This window comes from Bos indicus, chromosome 14 (genome assembly GCF_029378745.1).
Source record: "Bos indicus isolate NIAB-ARS_2022 breed Sahiwal x Tharparkar chromosome 14, NIAB-ARS_B.indTharparkar_mat_pri_1.0, whole genome shotgun sequence".
Lineage (NCBI taxonomy): Eukaryota > Metazoa > Chordata > Mammalia > Artiodactyla > Bovidae > Bos > Bos indicus.
The window spans coordinates 60,329,948-60,352,678 of NC_091773.1; the positions used below are offsets into that span (position 1 = coordinate 60,329,948).

General features: G+C 40.3%; 1 protein-coding gene across 2 annotated transcripts in view; it reads left to right on the forward strand.

Annotated features, from left to right (window-relative positions):
- Positions 1 to 1,928: 1,928 nt before the first annotated feature.
- Positions 1,929 to 22,731, forward strand: part of LRP12 (LDL receptor related protein 12) — a 90,275-nt gene continuing 69,472 nt past the window's right edge. For both annotated transcript variants that reach the window (XM_019973842.2, XM_019973843.2), the window contains exon 1: positions 1,929 to 2,146. In XM_019973842.2, the coding sequence (XP_019829401.2) occupies positions 2,068 to 2,146 (79 nt within the window). In that variant the 5' untranslated portion in view covers positions 1,929 to 2,067. The remainder of the gene's footprint in view (positions 2,147 to 22,731) is intronic.

Below are 22,731 nucleotides of genomic sequence, written 5' to 3' on the forward strand. Positions count from 1 at the left end.
ACATACACACACAAAAGGGGCCCTGAGACCAAAAGGTTTGAGAACTTAGTACCTGTCAGAAGACAGGTCTGGGGGGTGGGGGGTGGGGGGCTGAGAAAGTGCAAAGGTGAGAGTGGGTGAAGGAAGAGTTAAGGAGGAGAGCATTGTGAGTCTTGTCTGGGAGATAGGATTCCTTGACTGGGAGGAAAAGGGCAGAGAGGCAGTACCATGCAGTCTCTTCATTTAGTTTGTGACCTGTTCTAAACACAGCGGTCTGCATCACAATTTCTGGAAGGAGATCTCAAGAATCAAGCCAGTAGAGTCTCCACTCCTAAAACTAGGAAAGACAATCGCTGGTTGTTAAATGAGGAACACTGAAGCTGCTCCTTTTTTCTCCAACAAGAGTGCGAGAAACATTTTTTGAGATCTAGATTGTGTTTGCTTTGCCAGATAATACAAGATTTGTTATTACTGGGTTTTGCATTGTTAATAAATTTTCTCACCGTTTGGAATACCATTTCCAGGAAAAAAAATCTAAAAGGGGTCAAAACGGTAGGGGACAGAAAGACTAAATATCCCTTCAAAGAAATTCATCTTAAATCTTAGTATTTACCTGCTATGCACTAAGCATTGTGCTACAGAGTACGTTGCAGTAGCGAGGAAGCAGCCTTGAATTAGGGATGAGAAATACTGTTTCAAAACATTCGTTTGTTACACTCTTTTGGATAATTTAACCTGAGTCGAGTTTTCTTATCTATAAAATATGTATAATAAAACTTATCTCACAAGGTTGTTAGGGATTAAAAAGAGATAATCAATGTCAATTGGACAGCACGGAGCATGGTAGGTCTTCCTTCAACAGCCTGGAGAGTGCGTGTAAAGGCCAGTGATAATCTACTAAGGGAGATAAGACGTGTAGATAAACACTTTAAAAATACAAGGCGGGAGGTCTGACGTGCCAGAGTCACAACAAATATATGTGGAAAGTGCTACGGTGATGGAGTCACACTTGTTGGGATGGGGGAAGATGCTCAGGGAAATGACGGATTGCCTAGTGAACCCCTCTCCCACTTGCCGGCCCCCAAGGTCGGCTCAGGCTGAGCATCCCAGGCCCAGCTCCAACTCCCCCGCGGGATGGTCACACCGCTTCCACACCAGTCTGGAAGTGCTGGGTACTCCAGCCTTGCCCAGCTTATTCCCGGGCACCTTGAGCGTGGGCGTCCGGCCCCAGGTCCCCGGCAGCATCCACAGCGACCCGGCGGCCCGGGTCCCCGCACTAACCTGCACCCACCTACTCCGGGCTCCGCGCCGGTATTAAGTGGAGGTAGGGAGGGGTAGGGAAGAGCAACTCGCAAGTTCCCAGCTTCTGGGACACCGACCCTCCTCGCTCAGGCGGCCACCCCCCGCCTCCCAGCTCGCCCTCACACCACCCCGCGTGAAGCTGCCCAGAGGCCTCAGGCGGCGGCGGAGCTCCGAAGCCGGCCCCCTCCAACCCCACCACCTCAGCCCCACTCCTTCCCCCCAGCCGGGGGAACCCGGCGGCTGGCGTTCTCGCGCTCACTCATCGATTGGCGCTGCCTTGCTCCTCCGGCTCCCGTCGCGGGGAACGCGGCCCCGGAGACGGAGAAAGTCCGGCGGGGGGAGAGGGGGCGGGGACCAAGGCAGGCGGGCCAGGGGATCGCCGATCGCACGGATGGGCGCGGGTGCCGGCTCGCGCTGTCTGGCGGGTGGCGGCGGGCGCGGGTCAGCCTGTGCGGCGTGAGGCGAGGCCGGAGTCGCGCGTCTGCCGCCCGCTCGCCTCGCCTCGCCTCGCCTCGCTCCGGTGCCGGCTACCCCTGCCCCCGGGAGGGGTGTCCCGCGGAGGCGGAGGGCTCTCGCGCGGACCCCGGGAGGGTGGGGCGGGGGGAGCCGGCGGGGGCTGAGGAGGGGGCCGGAGGGAGGGAGCGCGCGCGGGCGGCGGCGGCGGCGGCCCGGCCCCTCCCCCTCCCGCCGCCGCGGAGAGCGCAGGGAGCCGCCGGGGGCTCGGCGGCGGCGGCGGCTTCTGGCCCCGGCTCCTCCTCCTCCTCGCTCCCTCCATCTGCCGTGGTTATGGCCCGTCGCTGGAACACAAAAGAGTCTCCGCGGTGGAGGTCTGCGCTGGTCTTGCTTTTCCTCGCCGGGGTGTACGGTAAGTGTCCGCGTTTCCGCTTCCCCCTCAACCCCTCTGACAAAAAAAAAAAAAAAAAAAGCTGGGGCGACCCGGATCCCCGAGGCCTCCAGGACAGGGGCTCTCCGAGGAGTCGGCTAGAGAACCCGGCTGCCGACGGGACAAAAGACCCGGCGAGGGGTGGATGCAGCGGGAGAGGTGTCCCCCCCCGACACGGAGATGCTGTGGGTCTGCTCGTCCGCCTCCAGACCCTCGGGGGTGTTGCAGAGCGGCTTGCGCGTCCCGGAGCTGGGGGGAGCCCCCCAACCCCCCGAGAAGCTCGAGGGTGGCGGGCAGACTTCCGATCCGGGCTGGAGGGCCCCGGCTTCGGCTCCTTGGGAACTCGTCGCCCCTTGCACACTCTACACACGACAAAGATGTACGGTGTGGGGTAGAGAGAAAGGGAGGTCGTCCCCCGCCGCCGGCCGGGACGGTCCAGCCCCCCTCGACCCTCCCGGGGCCAGGAAGTTCTGTCCGCAGTGCAATTCCCACCGCACTGACTCCCCGCCTTCCCCAGCTCGCTGGTGAAGCAGCCCGCTATTTTCTTTCCATCCCTGCACCTCGGGGGCCGAGGCTCTGCTGATCCCCGGGCATGCAAGATCCTGCCCCTTACTCTGGAGCAACGCGCGGGAGAGGGCCAGAAAATAGTTTCCATCCAGTTCTCCCTCAGTCTCTCCCTCTTGGGGCGTACATGTCTGTGCTGACTCCCGGTTCGTTTGTCGCCTCATCCATCGTTGTCCGCTAATGTCACTGTTGCTTTATTCCAGTCGGTGGGTTATTATTACGTATATATGCCTTTGAGGTTAAGAGAAGGCTGAGGCTATGAGCGAGGACCAAGCTTTATGTATTACACAAGGGTCAGAACAAGAGCTACATGGAATTCACTGGAAAGAACATTCATTGCTTAATAGACTTTGAGTTCCACTTCTGACTTGACTGTTCTTAGTTCCTTCAGTTAAAAAACACTGAATCGTTGTTTCAGAGAACACCGTTAACCTTTACTTTGGGCAGTTGTGGTTTGATTTCTTCAGAGGGAAATAATTGGAAGTTGCCATTCTTAGATAAATTTTACTTCTAAAAATTGCCACAAACGTTTAATTCCACCCATGTAATTTACAAGGGAGCATTATCTCTTTTGAAAGCACTTATCTATAGGATTGAATGTGACCGTAACTTTTAAAAACCTGAGAAATGACAGGAAATGAAGAATTTAGTGAACTGAAATGGACCTTTACTAACAACCAAGAAATTGTAGTTTTCCTGTACTGTTCACAATGCATCGCTGCTCCCTGAGCTGGTTAATATATTATTATTTTTGTTTGGGGGGAGTTGGTCCACATTTGATGTGGTCATTGCCAATGGTGTGCTTATTTGTGACCAGAAAACCCAGTGCAAAACTTTTGATTGTTAGTTGCATCAAGTGGCTGTGATCCCTACTTGCCTGGTGACTTGTGGGTTTGGGTCTACACCAGAGATCAATAAGCTATTTTGTGTTTCTTCTAGCCTGAAGGTGGGTGTAGTTCTGCACTGGGTTTGGTGTAATGGTCCAGGAGAGAGAAGAAAGAGAGAGGCATCGTTAGTGTGATTAAGAGTGTCCAGCTTTGTCCTCCACTGTAATCAGAATTGAGGCAGTGTTGTCTGATCAAAATGGATAAACAAACAGGTTCTTTTAGCTCTGCTTTCATTAAAAGCTATGCCATTAGTATTTGAACGAAAAGTCTTTTGGCCTTTAGGGATAAGAGGCTGTGAGCCCCATAATTTTGTCTTGGTGCACAAGAATGACTTTATAGTAGGTGCTTATCAGATATTTATGTTTGGGGAATTTGTGTTTAGTGAGAAATTGTTAGTAGACAAAGACTGAAGCTCCTTTTTCCAACAATGTGGCATCAGATTATAAAACTAGCGAGTGATTATGCGAAGGGTTGATATACCAAGCTACACAGCAAGTTTCAAAGTATAAAGAAAAAGGAGGTAGTGAGCCAGGCGGAACACTAAACTATAAGCAGAGATTAAAGGAGCCCTTCACGCCTTCATTGCAGTTGGGGAAAATCTCTTTATTGCTACACTTTTTGTCCTCTTCTGTCTCTTCAGTCCTCTGTGGATTTGTATTAGAGGAAAAAAGCTGAAACAGTAGCGTGGGAGGGGGTGTGCATTCATATAGTAGTGAGGTTTTACTTGTGTGTCCAGTCATTGTGACGAGTAGTGGATGCATCCTGAGAAGTACCTGTTCTGAGCCTATGGAACAAATACACCCTGTAGTTTATGGAGCTATCCCTTGTCTACATCAAAACATGTGTTTTCAAAAAAGTGGCTTCAAAAATAATGAGAAACCTCTGTTAATGCAACTGAATATTTGGAGTAACGCCTAACTTAGACCCAGTGTGTTGGGAGGGGCAGGGGTGGAATACAGGTGGATTGGCTATTGGGGCAGTTCCAATACTTGCTCTTCACAGAGTGACTCTTTCTTGTCTATTAAAATGTAGTCGTAAATGGCTCCAGGTTGTGCCATGAATCTTTGAAACATTTCAAATGCCTTAAAAAATTATCTGTGTTTTGGTGTTTAGTTTCTTCACATGACCAATTTCATGGACCCTGTAACTATTAAATGTGACTGTTTTAGTGGAATAGTATGACTGTTTCCCTTCCAAGTTACTTTTCTGAATGCCCACGCCTCATTTGAAACTCTTGATTATGATATGGAATACAGTTAATGTTTTATAGGAGTAGTTGTTCAAAGACCGATAATTATCTTCACGAGCTGCTGTATCTTAACTGCACTGAATGTCCCTGGCAGGAGAAGGTAAAGGTTGACCTCTGCCGTTGGAAGTTTGTAGGAATAAGAACAGTTAGTGAGGGCAGCTGTGAGCTTTGCTGGGCACTGTGTTGTTCAGTCGCTCAGTCGTGTCCAACTCTTTGCAGCCCCACGGACTGCAGCATCCCAGGCTTCCCTGTCCTTTACTGTCTCCCAGATTTGCTCAAACTCATGTGCATTGAATTGGTGATGCCATCCAACCGTCTAATCCTCTGTCTCCCTCTTCTTCTGCTTTCTATCTTTCCCAGCTTCAGAGTCTTTTCCAGTGAGTCGGCTTTTTACTCTGTTAGGCTGCCTGTGAGAAGGTATTTTCTCCATATCTCACATGGGGACATCTGACTGTTAGAATGCATGGAGGTTTCCCTGACTGTCTCCTGGTCAATACAATCTAGCCATAATTTGGTAACTGTGGCAGTTCCATTACTTTTCCTTTTCCACTTCTGTTTGTCTCCCAGATCAATGTTTTCTAATCTTTTTTTCCCCCTACTCAAACCTAAAATAAAAATAAAACCATAAAATACCTAAAATATTGCATTTTTTATTACTCCCAGAACAAAACAAAGTTCATGAAATAATACTTGTTGGTACCACCTGAGATTCTCGCTGATGTTTTCTAGTCTATTCCACCTCCCTTCTGTCCTGCTTCCTTTCTTCATTTACTGGCTTGGACCCACTTATAGAATACAATTCTTAGTTTGTAAAATTCTGCCCTGTGAGAAGCCTTAAAATGTAACTTAAAGTGTTTGTTGTATTTGTATATCATTTTACGGTAGCCTTGAAGAGTTGTAGGTGGTTAAGTCTTCAGTTACTTGCTCCTAGAACCTTTGAGAGCAGTGAGAACTCTTCCTAATGTATACTGACTGACTTGTGACAAAATGTTATCTTTAAACTGATTTTCAGCTCATTGTAGTCAAAAGTTCTTTCTGTACGCACTGCTGTTCTAGATGTTGTGGGAACATAACATATCTTGCAGTTTATGTCCAATGGGTGAGTCTTTCCCAGTGAATTTTATGAAACTTTCTGCAGCATTTTATAAATTTCCAGTTTAAGGATAGATGAGAAGTTCCAATTTTAGAAAGATTGTAGAAATAACTAGAACATAAGAAAAAAAATCTAAACTGGTTTCCAGTTACTTCTAAGAAAGTCAAGCTTGATTACATAAAATGTTGAATAAAACTAAATTAATTGCTTAATACTGTTTTTGTTTCTCTGAAGTGTTTTTATATTTGGGGTTTCTTTGTTGTTTATTCTTTTGTCATATCAGTGAATTTACAGTTAAAAGAATGAAAGGTAAAAAGGAAATGAAAGGCAAAGATACATTTAATATAGACAAGATTTATGTAGATTTAAATAGAAAATGTTTTATTTTAGAATGAGTTCTAATCCTGTTCCAGCTGCAAGTCTTTATAGGTAATTGAAGGTTGTTCTAAGCTTAGGAGTTGAGGTTGAATTAATGATTTCCAATTTCTCAGATTACTTTTCCTTCCAGTTTCTTAATTTCTCTTCATTTTCTCCTCACCCCACCCTGCCCTTTGTGACAGGGGTGAGTAAGATGTATCCAACTTAATCCTCATTTTCTGAGGTGCAAGACTAGATCCTACAAATACAGGTTACCGGTCTGTCTGTTCAAATGCATGTCATTAGTCTTTTTAAGTAGGTGCAACGGTAGATGTATATGTAGATAGATTGTCTGTCTGTCTCTTTAGTTTCAATACAGAATTAGCTTAGGGAGTTCTTATTCTCTAAACTATAGAAGGAAGGGAAGGAAACTAACGTCTACTAAATTAAGTTCAGATACTGTGCTTGGTCTTCATTCAATGCCCGTTAATCTTCCTTAGGTATCATTTAGAAATCCTACAAGGTATTATTTCTTTTTTTTTTAGTAGAGTCTCAGAGAGGTTGTGCCTTGTCTAAGCTCATACGACTAGGAAACAATAGAACCAAGAGTGAAGCTTAATCCTGTCTGTCTCTTCACTCACTCATTCATTTAGCAAATATTCGTGGAGTACTTACTTGCAGTAGGTAAGACACGACAACCTGGTGAACATGGTTTCTGTCCTCGTGGAGCTTATAGTCTAGTGAATAACTTGTGTGCTCTTCAACAAAAGCAAACAAGGGTCAGAGACAGTGAATAACAGACACAGAGTAGTTAGAGGAAGGCTTCATTGTAGAGACTAGGAGACATGAAGGATAGCTAACCATGTTATGATTGGGATAGGAGAGTTTTGCACAGGGAAACAACCCATGAAAGATCCAGACCTGGAAAAGAGCTGATGTGGAAGAGCTGTGCAAGAGCTGGTGTGTTTCAGGTAAAGAAACAAAATCAGTAGCTGGAACACGGTGGTCGTAAGAGTGATGAGGTGAGTCTAGATTCTCAGGCCGGAGCTCAGGGTGTTGGAAACCAACATAGAGAGTTTGGGCTTGTTTTAAGTGTAACTTACTGACACAGTTTAAGTGACATAATGTGATTTATGTTTTGAAGCAGTCGCTTTTGCCACTGTGTGAATTGTTGAGAAGTAGGCAAGGGCAGAGGAAGGATGATAGGTTTTGGCTGAGAGACGCAGGAGCTTGGACTGAGGTGGTAGCGGTGGATAGAAGGAAGAGTATGGATCGCCTTTCGATAAGGAAGAAAGGGGTACTTTCTCTCTTGCCGAAAGAGGGAAGGGGTCCATAGGTTTGGAGGTAGGATGATGGAGAATTAACAGAACATGAGATCATCTGGTGAGAGTGAAGAAAAGAGCTGAGAGGTTGAGGGTCATTTCTGTTTCCATAATTCAGTAAATCAGTGTAGACCCTAGGAAGTTATGTTTCTGTTTTTTAATCTAGAAAAGAGAAGGCTAAAAACATCCAGTGCAAGAAGGTATATTGTGAATAGTCGTGCAACACAGACCCTGGGAGTGGGCTTAGATTAAAGTTAAAAGGGGAGAAGCTTAAGAAGTCTTCTATGGAGAACTCAGTTCTAAGGAGTGTCACTTTTGTTGATGAAGTAAGTACAGAACAAAACTTCCTACAGTGTTTTAAAAGTGTTTCAGGCAGAAAATAAAGGGCAGAACAAATGTTAGATTTCAAGGTCTTTTTGCCCAAGTTTAATGCTTTCTACTAAGTGATCAATTAAAGATTGTTGTTTATCTTAGGAGAGTCAAGAATACATTGGTGGATCAGATAACTTAAGAGTTTTTGGAAAAATAAAATTACCTTTTACCTTCCCCTCCCTAGACTGAATAGTTTATTTACAGAAGATATAACTTTAGAAGGTTCTACAGCTTCAAAATAATTGAAACCTACTGAATAGTTTGTTAGTTCTTGAATATTTGATAACTGAGACCAAATAGTTTTCTTCTTCTTGAATATTTGATAACTCATTTCCCTGCTAGTATTACTTTGGTAAAGACATGAAATTGTTGTGCATTCGTGTTTTCACCACTGCGTAAAAGTAACTTGATACTTACCTTGAATACACTTCCATTTCAGTTTTTAGAGCTGGGACGTGGTGCTAATCTTTTCATGTTAAATGGAGCACAGTGGGATGTGTCATAGTTGGAATGTACCATTCAAATGTAATTAGCTGACTTAATTCATTGATTGTTAAGCTATCTTTTAGGTTTTAGTAAGTTGGAGAAGACATGAATCTTTTTGTCTGGCATATTCTGAAATAGAATTCAGATTCTTGGATTTATTATTGCCTGTTCCAATGACACCAAAACCTTTTAAAGAGAGTTAGAATACAGAAGTCCTTTGCAAAAAGATGCCTCGTTTAAATCCTCAAAATAACTCTGAGGTGGGTATGATTAGAAGAAACTGAAGCTTTGAGAACAGTGATTTTGCCTAAGGTTCACATCTCTTTACTGCTATTCTTTTTACATAGAGACCCGTTATCCTTTAATCTCCATTATTGTAACAGTCCTGGCTAGTCTTGAGTCTTATCCTGATTCACTCATATCACACAGAGCAGCCACAGAGGGACTCTTCTAAAGTGAGGATATGATTACATAACTTTCTTGCTTAAAACCTACTAGTAGTTCCCTTTTCTTAAAATAGGAGCATCACTAGGCCCTTCAGGACCCAGCAGATTCTCCCTTTGTTGTCTCCTGTTGCTTCCTCCACCAGGCCCCTCCCCACCACGGTGTTGCTGCTGCGCTATACTGAGCACTCACTGAACGCGGGTCTCTGTCTCCTGGCCTTTGCACACACTGCTCTTTGCCTGGTTTTATCCGCCTTCCTCCACCACTTTCTTCTCTACACGGACTACTGCTATCCTTCGGCTTGCTTTTTGGTGTTCTCTCCTTTAGGAGATCTCTCCTGGTTGCTCCAAACTAGGTGCCCGTTACCTAAGCTTCTCAGATTGTTCTTAATATATGCAAATTTGGTATTTTCCTGTTTTACTTCTCTGTATTTCCCCCTGGAGCAGCGCTGCCTAACAGATGTATCATGTGAGCTTCAAGTGTAAGTCATACACATGGTTTTAAACTTTCTACTATCAACATTAAAAAAAAAAAAGGAGATCAATGTTAATGTATTTAATAGATCTAAAATATTTTGATGTGTAATTGATATAAAATTATTAATGAGATATTCTGCATTATGTTTTTCATACTAAGTCTTTACAATCTAGTGTAAATTTTATTCTTATAGCTCATCTCAATTAGATTAACCACATTCAAATGCTTAATAGCCACTTTGAAAACAGTATCTATTATAAACAAGCCCTGTGATCCAGCAGTTCTGCTCCTGATATAAACTCAATAGATTCAAGGATGTCACGTGCATCAGAAGACATGTTCGAGGATATTCATAGCATCCTTACTTGTTTTAATTCCAGACTAGAAACAGCCCATATGTCCATCAGCAATAGAATGGATGAATAAATTATGGTATGCAGTATATTCACATAAGGGAAAACTGTACACCAGCAGTTTAAACTTTTCAGACTTGGGGCTCCACAATTATTTTATTTTTTAACATGGGGTGGGCAGGGGAGATGTCCTTGCTGCTGCTGCTCTTGGCTCCCACTCCCACCTGTAAGTAAAGTCACTCAGTCGTGTCTGACTCTTTGCGACCCAATGGACTATAGCTCCCATCCATGGGATTTTCCAGGCAAGAATACTGGAGTAGATTGCCATTTCCTTCTCCAGAGTATCTTCCCGACCCAGGGATCGAACCCAGATCTCCCACATTGTAGGCAGACATTTTACCGTCTGCGCCACCAGGGAAGTTCTCCACTCCCACCTGAGGGCTCCACAATTACTGAGGACTCAAAGAATATTTTTTATATGACAGAAATAGATGTTTTTAAATAATATGATAAAGTTGAAAAAGAAACCCCATTACGTGTGACCTTAAGTGGCATACGATTTAAAAATATGTAAAATGACAACTAAAATTTCTCCTAAAAAAGTTAAATAAGAAGAATGGCGTTGCTATACATTTTTGCAAATCACTGTAATGTCTGGCTTAATAGAAGACAGCTGATTTCTCATGTCTGCCTCTGCAGTCAAGTCTGTTGTGACATGTTTTGCTTGAGGTATAGGAAGAATAGCTGGCTTCACATAGATAACTGTGTGAGAAGAATTTTAGTAGCTTTTTCAGATAAATGTGAATATTCTTTGATGCTGCACCAAGACTTGAGAAGTAGTAGCTTTTTAAAGTTTAGTTGCAGTGTGGAATCTGAAATCAAATTAGTGAACTCTCTGTGTTCTGTTAAACTCTGAAAGGGTCTTGAAAATTTCCAAGAGTCCACTGACTGCACTTTGAGAACAGCTTGCTCTCATTACAAGAACAAGTAGAAAAAAACAAAGTTTTAAAAAGAAGGAAAAGAACCAAATCACTGCTGCAGGTAGGGTGGGTTAATTTCACATGTTGATTAAAAGAAGGTAAACACACGATTATGGCTCCTGTATGATTGCAGTGGTAGAAGTTAGACTAATGTAGGAGAGTAGTTGCCTCTTGGAGTTGGGCAGAGGTGGGTAGTGATTGAGATGGGTACCAAGGAAGCTTCTGGGGTGCTGCCTAAATTTATTTCTTGACCTATATGGTGGTTTACACAGATGCAGGTTTTTTAGATCATAACTCATGGAACTATAAAGTTGCAGTTTATACTTTTTTTTATGTATATTTCAAATAAAAGTTATTCATATCTTAAAAAATAGAGTAATGCTATATAATAATATCCATAGAAGATTTTCTGGTAAGGTAGATTCTCTTTAGTGTTTGCATTTAGTTTTTGTTCTTTTTTGTTTGATTTTCCCCCCATGTGTTTGATAATTAAAAACAATTTTGAAACTCTGAAAAATTTCATATATATTCAAAAGTAGAGCACTAGTATAATTAACCTGATATACCCAACATCCAGCTTCAACAAATTATCATTATATGGCCAGTCTTGTTTTATGCCCTCCTCCACCTACTCCCTAAACCCAAATGATTTTGAAGCAGATCCCAAATATCTAGTCTTAATAATATTTCAGTATGTATCTAAGATGTGGAGGCTCCCAAATTCGGTAAAAATCTTAGGCCCAATACTACTAACTAATTAAAGAGTTCACAATTCCTGTCAGTACATGTCTAGCAATATGGTCTTCCCAGGTGGTGCTAGTGGTAAAGAACCTGCCTGACAGTTTAGGAGACATAAGAGACTTGGTTCGATCCCTGGGTTGGGAAGATCCCCTGGAGGAGGTGATAGCAACCCACTCCAGTATTCTTGCCTGGAGAATCCTCATGGACAGAGGAGCCTAGCAGGATATAATCCATAGCGTCACAAAGAGTCAGACATGACTGAAGCAATTGAGCATGCACACACATGTCTAGCCATATATGTAGATTGCTCTAGTTGTAATATAAACATAAAGTTTCAGAAACCGTTTGAATCAGGATGCAAAGAAGGTCCTTACTCTGTGGTTGAGATCTGTTCAGTCTTTAGTGTTAATGGTTCCCATCCCCCACCTTTTTTCCAAAACATTAAACGTGATGTTTGCTATAGGTTTTTTATAAACTCTTAATCAAATTGGAGCTACTACATGAGTTCCTATATAAAATAAGTTTCTGGGAATAGACATTTAATTTTGGCACTTAAGAGTTGTTATTTCTGAAATGATCTTAAGTTATTTATAAGGGCCAGAAATTATACCTAACAATACAGGACAGTACTTGAATAAATGAATTTGTTTATCCATGAATGGAGTAAATTACATTCATGTGAACTACTGAGGTTCAATAGTTTAATGTTGAACTCCTTTTGCATTTATGAGATAGACCAGGACAAGTTGGTAATGGTGTATTATCTTTTAATCTGCTGGAATACATTTACTAATTTTTTAAGGCTTTGTGTTTGTATCTATGAAGTCAGTTTATAGTTACTGCCAACTTTCTAACTCCCTCCACCCCTTTTCTTTCTCCTGTAAGCTGACTTTCTCTCTCCTCTGGCCATTTTTCATTTTTTCACATCTGTTAATCTATTCTTTTAGATCCACTTATAACAGATTACACCTTTTAAAATTGATTTCAGCTGTCAGGAACAGTGTGGTGTTTCAGTTGCAATTAGGGAGGAAGAATAAGAGTTTACGACCTGTATAGCTACAGTTACAATAAGAAAGCAAAAATGAACAACCGTGTTCTGCTGACAGGAGAAATGTTTTTATTCCTAGTGCAGATAGACTTTTGTTTTACTAAGCAATAGAGATGAGCCTGTGAGAGGTCAGCCTCTTCTTATGAATGAGCCTTATGACCAAAGAAGCAAGTAAGATACTTTGTTGGAGATGGACTGGTTCCACAAGAAGAAGAATTCCACCTGAAGGTGGGGGTCTGTGGAGTAAAATGGAGATGCTGAATGAAGACTGAGCTCAAATCCAGGGATAGGACCACTGTGTTCTGCCAGAGGGGCACTTCTAGTCTGTTGGGGATGATTATACTTTAAGACCAGACTTATTTGCTCAAAAGGTAACAGCCATAGAACTGTGTAAGCCATGACCTTGTGTCCCTCACGTGATTACTTGTACGTAAGAGTATCCACGCTGGTACCGAGGGTGGAAGATGGAATGAGAGCCTACTGTTTGTGCTGCTCTAGTAGAATCACCGCACAGACTTTAGGTTGTAATGTCAGTGAGTAAGTCTAAAGTGCAGGTCTTTTAAAACTCCCTGAAATCATCTTCAGGTATACTATACATGTTTTACAATATTGGGTGCTGAATAGCATACTTTCCTTAAGTGCAAAACATCCAGTTTTCTCTCTGGCACTGGTACAGAAGTTTTTTGAGCACCAGATGAAATGGTTGTATTTAGAGGCCGTGTGAAAAATGTGAGTGAATGTAGGTAAAATTGCATAAATTCAGTCTGAAGTGGATTCAGCTCCACATTACTTTTCCCACTACGTTACAACAAGGAACTGAGTGCTTGACTTGATTGAAGTATGTGGGTGTGTTACAGAGAATTCAAAATAAGATACATAATTTATTCCCACTTTTTATTTATTTTGTTTACTTTTTTAAAAAAATTATTCTTTTGTTTCCCTGACCTAAGTAGGGGGCTAGCTACAACAGAATTTTAAATAATAGAAGTTATTTTTTTTATAAGTTCTTTTTAGAACTGTACTCTGCAACTATAAGGGCATGGTACTTCTGGAGAATATATTTTTTCAGTTTCTACCTCTTTGAGTCAATTTTGTTAAAAATACTAGGTCATATTTTCCTAGAATATTATAATTTCAACTCTATTTCCATATTTGCCTTAAAGTTATAAGTAATGTGCTCTCAAAAATATTTTCTATGTGTGTCCTGGCTTTCTTTTTTGTCCTTTAGTTTTTTATCTTTGTCTTTTTATTCTAGAATTTAAAGATTCTTCAATTTAGTCTTCTCACTTGTAACTTTCTACAGTATAGTTGTTTATAATATAGAAATGTCTAATTCCTCAGCTTAGTCTTAAAAGTTAAACTTGTCTGGTCATACATATGTAAAATAGTTGCCTTTACAAATCATCTTTCCTGTTTACAATGTGATGGTTTTTTTTCAGTTAGCTGTGAAACTGATTTTTGTCTTTTCCACTCTCCCACAAAAGGTAGAGACTTTCTACTGTCTACCTTTCCCCTTCTCCTGCTTGCACCCCTGCTCCTGAGAAGATGGTAAGAACTGTATGTAGGTCCTTTTCTTAGAAACTAATCCACATATGCACATTCATAGAAAATGTCGTATGTGATATTATGTGATTCCAGAACTCCTTAAAGCTTGTTCATGACCCCCAATAGCATTGTTCTTGAACCAGCTGCATTGGTACCATCTAAGAGGCTTGTTATAAATGCAGAATCTCAGGCCCTGCCCTAGATACTGAATTAGACTCTCCATTTTAACAAGATCCCCAGGTAATTTCTTTTATATTCAGGTTTGAAAAGCACTGTTGCAGGAGATTAAAGACTTCTATAGTGTTGTGATATGGTCTATATTGATGGTTTTATTCTTGATATCTGTGAGCTTGGAAATACACACATGCACACACACACACATGTATCTAGATTCTACTTACGAGAGATATCATATGGTATTTGTCTTTGTCTGACCTCTTTCACTTAACATAATGCCGCCCATGTTTCATTAAAGGCAATATTTCATTTTTTCTTGCTGAATAATATTCTGTCATATATATCACAATTTCTTTATCCATTTATTTATTGATAGATATTTAGATGTTTCCATAGCTTGAATATTGTAGATACTGCAGTGAACATAGTAAGTAGTTCATATATATTTTAGAGTTAGTGTTTTCACTTTTTTCAGATAAATGCCCAGAAATGGAATTGAGTAGATCATATGGTAGTTCTAATTTTAACTTTTTGAGGAACCTCCATACTGTTTTCCATAGTGTGCACTAAATTACATTTCTACCAACACCACACTAGAGATTTCTTTCTCCACTTTCTCACCTACATGTGTTATTTCTAGTCTTTTTGATAATAATAATGCTGATGGGTATGCGGTGTATCTCAATGTGGTTTTTTATTTGCATTTCTCTGATGATTAATGAGGTTAAGTATCTTGTCATGTACCTCTTGGCCATCTGTATAAAATATCTACTCAAATTCTCTGCCCATTTTGTAATCTGAGTGTTTGGAGTTTTTGTTGTTGTTGTTGAGTTGTTTGAGCTTTTTATATATTTTGGATATTGGCACCTTATCAAATATGTCAGAGAAGGCAATGGCACCCCACTCCAGAACTCTTGCTTGAAAAATCCCATGGACGGAGGAGCCTATTAGGCTGCAATCCATGGGGTCGCTAAGAGTCGAACACAACTGAGCGACTTCACTTTCACTTTTCACTTTCATGCATTGGAGAAGGAAATGGCAGCCCACTCCAGAGTTCTTGCCTGGAGAATCCCAGGGACGGGGGATCCTGGTGGGCTGCCATCTATGGAGTCGCACAGAGTCGGAAACGACTGAAGTGACTTAGCATATCAAATATGTATTTGCAAATATTTTCTCCCATTCAGTAGGTTCCTTTTTCATTTTATTGATGATTTCCTTTGCTGTGCAGAAGCTTTTAATTTGATATAGTCCTACTTCTTTATTTTTGCTTTTGTTACTTTTCCTTTGGTGCAAGATTAAAAAAATTGTCACCAAGATGTGTCAAGGAGCTTAGTGCCTGTATTTTCTTCTAGAAGTTTTATGGTTTCAGGTCTTATCTTCAAATCTTTAATTCATTTTTGCATATAGTGTAGGGATAGAGGTCCATTTTCATTTTTTTGCATGTGGCTGTTCAGTTTTCCCAACACCTTGATTGAAGAGACTGTCCTTTTCCCATTGTATATTATTGGCTCTTTTGTTGCAAATTAATTGATTGTACACGCATGGGTTTATTTCTGGGCTCTATTTCATTCCATTGATCCATGTGTCTGTTTTAATTAATATATCTTTGTAATATAGTTTGAAATCAGGGAATGTGATGCCTCCAGCTTTGTTCTTCTTTCTGAATATTAGAGTTTTCTTTTAGATATTGTGTCTGGCATGTCATCAGAAGTATTTTAAAAAGAATTGTATCTTGATTAACTAAATTGTACATAGCTAGTTAAAGTAAGAGTATGTTGAAACAGTCACAAAACAATACAATATTTGAATAGCAAGCTCTGCTATATGAACTAGTAGGAGACAAGGAGGGAAAGATTTATAAAGTCGGTATATATTTGTAACAATAGCAAACATATAGCAGTTACTGCATACCAGGCAATATTCTAATCACTGTGTTTGTATATGTATGCACATACACTCACTCACTTCTCATAACAGCCCTGTCAGCTTAGATGCTATTATTTTTTGCATTTCACATATAAGGAACCAGAGACACAGAGAACTATTTCAGCAAGATCACATAATTAATAAGTAGAAGAGCTTGGATTTGAACCCAGGTAGTATAGCTCAAGAGTTGGTGCTCTTAACCTTTACACTATGCTGCTGCTTTGGAGTTCTACTCTGAGACTTCCCTAAATTCAATGCAGTTTGTATACAAACCGATTAATTCCTGATATATTTGCTTTTTTAAATTTATTACTAGAACTCATCTGTTTGTGATGCTTATAGATGAGCCACAGATGCCAGATCATTAGTGTTTTCTGAATTAATTTAAGTTTGCTATTAATTGAGATCACTAAATGGCAAGATGTTGGATTATTGGATTTTATGCCTATACCCTCAAGGTTTGTTGTGAGCATATTAAATAACTTATGCAAATACTTTCTATATACAATATTAATTTTATTTCTTCCTCAGTAGATGGACAAGAGATAATTTATAGAAATAGTAATTGGATGGCTATTAAAATTAGAAACAAAAATTAACTTCACAGAGAAGTACAAATAAATACCACATGCTAATTTAGTAAATATGTAAAATTCAGAGTGTTCTGTCAAGTGTTCAAAATGTTCAATACATAAGTGTTCAAATGTTCAAGACATAAAAATCAAAATGTGTTTAGGGTGCAAGGAAATCAGCATTCATACTTGACTGGCAGAAATGGTATCTTTGGCTGATGAGTTTATTGGTATTACTTGACATATATCATGGGCTTTTCCATATCACTTTTTCTTCATAGACTATTTCCCTAATGTTGAATGTTAGATTGTTTACAGTTTTGTTCACATTTATAAATACTGTAATTGACATGCTTTAAATTTATCTTAATTTTTAAATTATTTTCTTAATGGTTAAGCCATAAAAGTAGAATTATTGGGTCAAAGGTTGTAGTATTTTCAAAGTTCTCATTAAAAATAGTACCTGATTGTTACTGAGTTTTTACCATATGCTAACCATGGCTGAACCATGGCTAAGCACTGAAGAATTGATGCTTTTGAACTGTGCTGTTGGAGAAGACTCTTGAGAGACCCTTGGACTGCAAGGAGATCCAACCAGTCCATCCTAAAGGAAATCAGTCCTGAATATTCATTGGAAGGACTGATGTTGAAGCTGAAACTCCAATACTTTGGCCCCCTGATGCGAAGAGCTGACTCATTGAAAAGACCCTGATGCTGGGAAAGATCGAAGGCAGGAGGAGAAGGGGATGACAGAGGATGAGATGGTTGGATGGCATCACTGGCTCTATGGGCATGAGTTTGAGTAAACTCTGGGAGTTGGTGATGGACAGGGAGGCCTGGCGTCCTGCAGTCCACGGGGTCGCAAAGAATTAGACACGACTGAGAACTGAACTGACTGACTGAACCATGGCTTTTAATGCCATAGATGTAAAATTATTTAATCTTTATACTAATACTATAAGATGGACCCAATTTTAACTCCATTTTATAGAAAACTCAGCCATAGAGGAATTAAATAATTTCTTAAAGTCAACCAATTAGAGATAGGGTTTGTTTTCCCAGAAGGAGTATACTACTTTAAGCTTCTGCCCATGAATTTAAGATTATATTTTTTTATTATCAGTGAAACGTTGTAATACCAGCAGAGTAGCATTGGACCACGACTAGAATTCTATCATGGTAAATAATTCCTAACTGAAAGGATCCAGGGATTATGGAAGAGTGGCTGATTTCATCCTGGGGCAGAAAATGCCAAGAGATGAGCCTGGGACGTTCTGTATATCAAAAAAGCAAGAAAACTCTCAAAGACTAGTTAGTGGTTCATGCTAAAAGGACACAGGGACCAATGTAAAGACACTCCATTGACCAAAGATAAGCGAACTTAAGTATCAAAAAGAGTAATAAAGACAGCTGATTGAATATAGAAAACTCCTTGGTTCATAACAACAGACTCGTAATAAGACACACACCAGTACAAGTTACCAGATACCAGAGGTAATAAATAGGGCGTTAACTCCATACTCTGAAAATAAGCAATTATAAGCAAAGAATTAAGCGTTTGTCCTCCCTTTTTTTCTGTATGAACAGTTTCAGGGTAAGCGAATAGCATTCGTTGAGGGAAAGTTCTTTATAAAAATTGAGCTAATGAATGTGTAAAGAATGGCAGGATTAGAAAATCATTTTTCCACCCTAATGAAATAATATATTCAGGCTGTGATCATCAGTAAATGCAGCTATTAGACAAATGTCATGTGGGAACGTTACAGTGGAAGCATCAGGCTGCCCTACCTGGACCTGTTGATTAATCTCAGACTGATGAGAAGTCTGTAGGCAGACAGTGTGAGCAAATAGCACCCTCTCTGAAGGAGAATTCCAGCCAAAAATGTTGAACCTGCGTGAAATCAGGCTTCTGCAGCAGGGGTTAGCAAATTATGGCCTTTGAGCCAAATCCAGCCCACTGCATGTTTTTTGTTTTTGTTTTTTTCATAATGTTTTATTGAAATACAGCCACTCTGATGCGTTTAAGTCTTGTCTTCGGCTCCTTTCCTGCTGTAGTGACAGAGTTGAGTAGTTGTGACAAAGACTGTATGGCCACAGAGCCTAAAAATACTTATCTCGCCCTCCTTACAGAAAAAGTTGTCTGGCGCTTGAGGTAGATGAACAAAGTTAAGTGACACCAAAAGGAAGTGACACCACAGAATATGAGCCTGTAGCAGGACAACTGATCCGGTTTCTGTAACAAGTCAGTGGCATGGAAAGTAAGGGAGTATCACTGTGGGTTAAGAGACTGAAACACACTCACAAATGAAATGTGGAGATGTTTGGATCCTGCTCGAAATAAGCCAGCAGTAAGAATACATTAATGAGACAGCCAGGGAAACCGGATTATGACCTGGCTGTATTCAGTGATAACAAGAATTATTATTAATTTTGTTAAAATAAGAGCATGGTAGTTGGTAAGAGACTGTTTATATTTTTAGAAATGCATATTGATGTATCAGATCAGATCAGTCGCTCAGTCGTGTCCGACTCTTTGCGACCCCGTGAATCGCAGCACGTCAGGCCTCCCTGTCCATCACCAACTCCCAGAGTTCACTGAGACTCACGTCCATCGAGTCAGCGATGCCATCCAGCCATCTCATCCTCTGTCGTCCCTTTCTCCTCCTGCCCCCAATTCCTCCCAGCATCAGAGTCTTTTCCAATGAGTCAACTCTTCGCATGAGGTGGCCAGAGTACTGGAGTTTCAGCTTTAGCATCATTCCTTCCAAAGAAATCCTAGGGCTCATCTCCTTCAGAATGAACTGGTTGGATCTCCTTGCAGTCCAAGGGACTCTCAAGAGTCTTCTGCAACACCACAGTTCAAAAGCATCAATTCTTTGGCACTCAGCCTTCTTCACAGTAGAAGTGAAATGATATATGGAATATATTTCAACATACTTCCCAAAAAGAAGAAAGGAAGTACCAAAAGAAACTCAAACTCAAGACTCTTTCATATCAAGACTCATATACTTTCTACCATATCATCATGCTATAATATACTTTCTATAATAGATTTTAGTATATGGTCTTCTGGGTTGCTTTTAACGACTACTGACCTGTCTTTTTCTAAATTCCCTCATCTCTTGGAATCCTTATCAATATAAGTGCAACTTGATTTTCTCCTATTCCATTATATCTATAGACATCAGTAACCAAGGAACAAGAATAGATATATTTACATTGCATAATTGTTTAAAGATACGTAAAAAGAATAATCTTCCAATTCATATAGGATACGTCTATGGGAAAATGCCTAGTTGACAGGATAAACTGCAAGTTACTATTTTAAGATTCTGTGAAAGAATAGATAAGTTATGAGATGAGCTCTGGTAGATGTGGGTGAGAAGCTAGACACTTGCTCAGAGGAAAAAAGAGAATTCTTTAAATATATCTATTAGATTGATGGTCTCTGAGCTGTTAAGAACTCAGGAGTCATTGGAGATCAAAAATGGTAAAAGCATCATCATGCTTTTGACTTGATGTCCTCTCTTGCCGACCTGCAATTTGCTAATGCTAATAGAGTCCTTTACAATCTGAAGACAGAAGCTGCTCAAGAGCTTTGAGTAGTCATTTGCTAATATTTTCCATTTTGAAGTACAGTTATAAGAAATAGCTTTCTAAAGCCTGTTGTCCAAGTGGACAGTTACATCCAAAATCTCTCTTTCCTTTCATCTCTTTCTAACTTCATTCACAATGAAAAAAAAAATGCCTGTCTTCCGCAATATTTCTTTGTCCTTTTCCTTCTTTACTCTTACTCTCTGAGCAAACTACAACATGAAAACCAAATGGCTATTTGTACAAGGGGTGTTCCATGCTTAATTTCAAAATCTGGAATTTTGATTCTTTAGATGAATAGCTACTGAAATTTCACTCTGTCAGAAACTAAGAGATAGGTTTTGGGAAATAGGAAGCAGGGAGAAAGAGTGAAAAAGAAAGAAAAAGAAGAAAGAAAGGAGGGATAAGACTTTCTTCGCCTCAGGACACTCAAAATTTTGGGTGTAAGATGTGCTCATAGTTCAATATCAAGATATCCTGTGAAAACATCAAGAAGGACTCCTAACTCGCCTGAGATGGATGGAGTTCTGTTTGCAGAATGGAGTTGAAGGAGTCTATAATACCTTTGGAAAAGGCATATCTGATATGAATCTTCAGTGAAACTGTTGATATGTGCTGGTGGCAGTGTGCTGGACTGTTGGGCAGAGACTGCATCATGTTCAAAACTATCAGTTTCCGAAACTGTATATATTTAAGCTGTGTCGAAACCAGAATTTCTATGTATGAAGTAAAAGCAGACCAAGGGTATTAAAAGTTAAGGGTGAAGAGATACAGAAAAGCCAGATGATAGTGGGCCTCAGAGGCTGCGTAATACATACAAGGAGTTGAACCAGTTACAGATTTATAAGCTGAAGATTCATGTTAGATATGCCTTTTCCAAAGATCTCTAGTAGCACTATGAAGAATGGATCAGAGGCTGCAAGACCAGAAGTACAAAGCTTGCAAGCTAATTCATTTATTCATACATTCAGCAAATATTTATCAAATGTCTGCTGTGAGCCAGGCATTATCCTGCACTTCTGTTCTTGTGGAGCTTAGGTTTAATGCAGTGAAACTAGAAAGAAGTATCAGTGACAGAAAGGAAGGAATCATGAGAACTGACTATATAGTGCAAAGGGAAAGAAAGATTTGGTGAAGAAGAAATCCAGGTTTCTCTGGACAGTGGGAGATGTTATCATTCACCCAGGTAAGGAATACCAGAGAAGAAGATTGAAGGCAGATAAAAAAGAGTTCCATCTCAGACATAGTGAATTTGAGATAGCTAGGTAATATTAAGGTAGTACTGAATTCCTGTTTAGTGGGAAGTTAAAAGACAACTTTTAGGGTGAAAATAATAACAGCAGCTCCTTCATAGGGTGGTTATGAAGATTAAATGTGCTGAAGCGTGGAAATTGCTTAGACCATCATCTGGCACGTATTCCAAACTCATTAGTTGCTGCTGTTTTTATTTTAAGAGTAAGGCCTTTGAGCTAGACAAATCTGCCTAAATCCTGGCAGTGCTACTAACCAGTTGTGTGGCTTTGAGCAAGTCTTTTAACCTCTTTTGAATCTAAATTTCTCTGCATGTAACATGGCATAGTATCTATTTTACACTGATGCTGTAAAGATCAGTAATAGTATATGAAAAGCAACAACCGCAGTGACTGACAGTAAGTGTCCAGTGAATGTTGGGGGAGGTTGGTGTCAAGAATTTGCACCTCAAGAAAATGATTCTTATTATGGGTAAAATTTTGAGAGAGAGCAGTGTGGAGGACTCAAACCTTTAAACATACATGCTGAAGAGTTTCTAGAAAAGGAAAGGATACTATGTCAAAAGATCTCTGAGGGATTAGGGAGATAATTTACTAAGAGTATTTATTGGTCAAGGAAGTTCTTTGAAGGCTCAGAGAGAATAAAGGACTAATGTAGTTTTTGAGCGAATTAGAGATAGAGCTCAATGAAGCTTTTTTATAAAGTTATACTCCAGTAATAAATATCCAATTAAGATGAAACCATGACTATATTGTGACATAATTCCTTGTGATTACATGATTTTCTCCAATATCAGGAAACTGGGTCCAGTGCTGATGTTTTTGAGGATTGTGTTTAATTACAAAACGTAGATCTTTCGTAATCTTTGCCACATGAGTTTCAGACATGCACTGAGGGTAAAAACTAGCAGGTTCAGGAGCAAATGATGGGTATGGAAGCTCCATTAAAGTAGACTGTTTCAAAGAGTTTTTGACTGAGAAAGTAAAGACCAGGATAGGAAAGAAGAAACAAGAAGATGTACTGGCAAAAAAAGTTTTTCTTTTATGGATGAGAATAAATCAAGAGGAAACAAATGAACTAGCGAGCAGGATCTTAAGGGGAAGGAAAGAAATGGGGCTAATGAGATTGC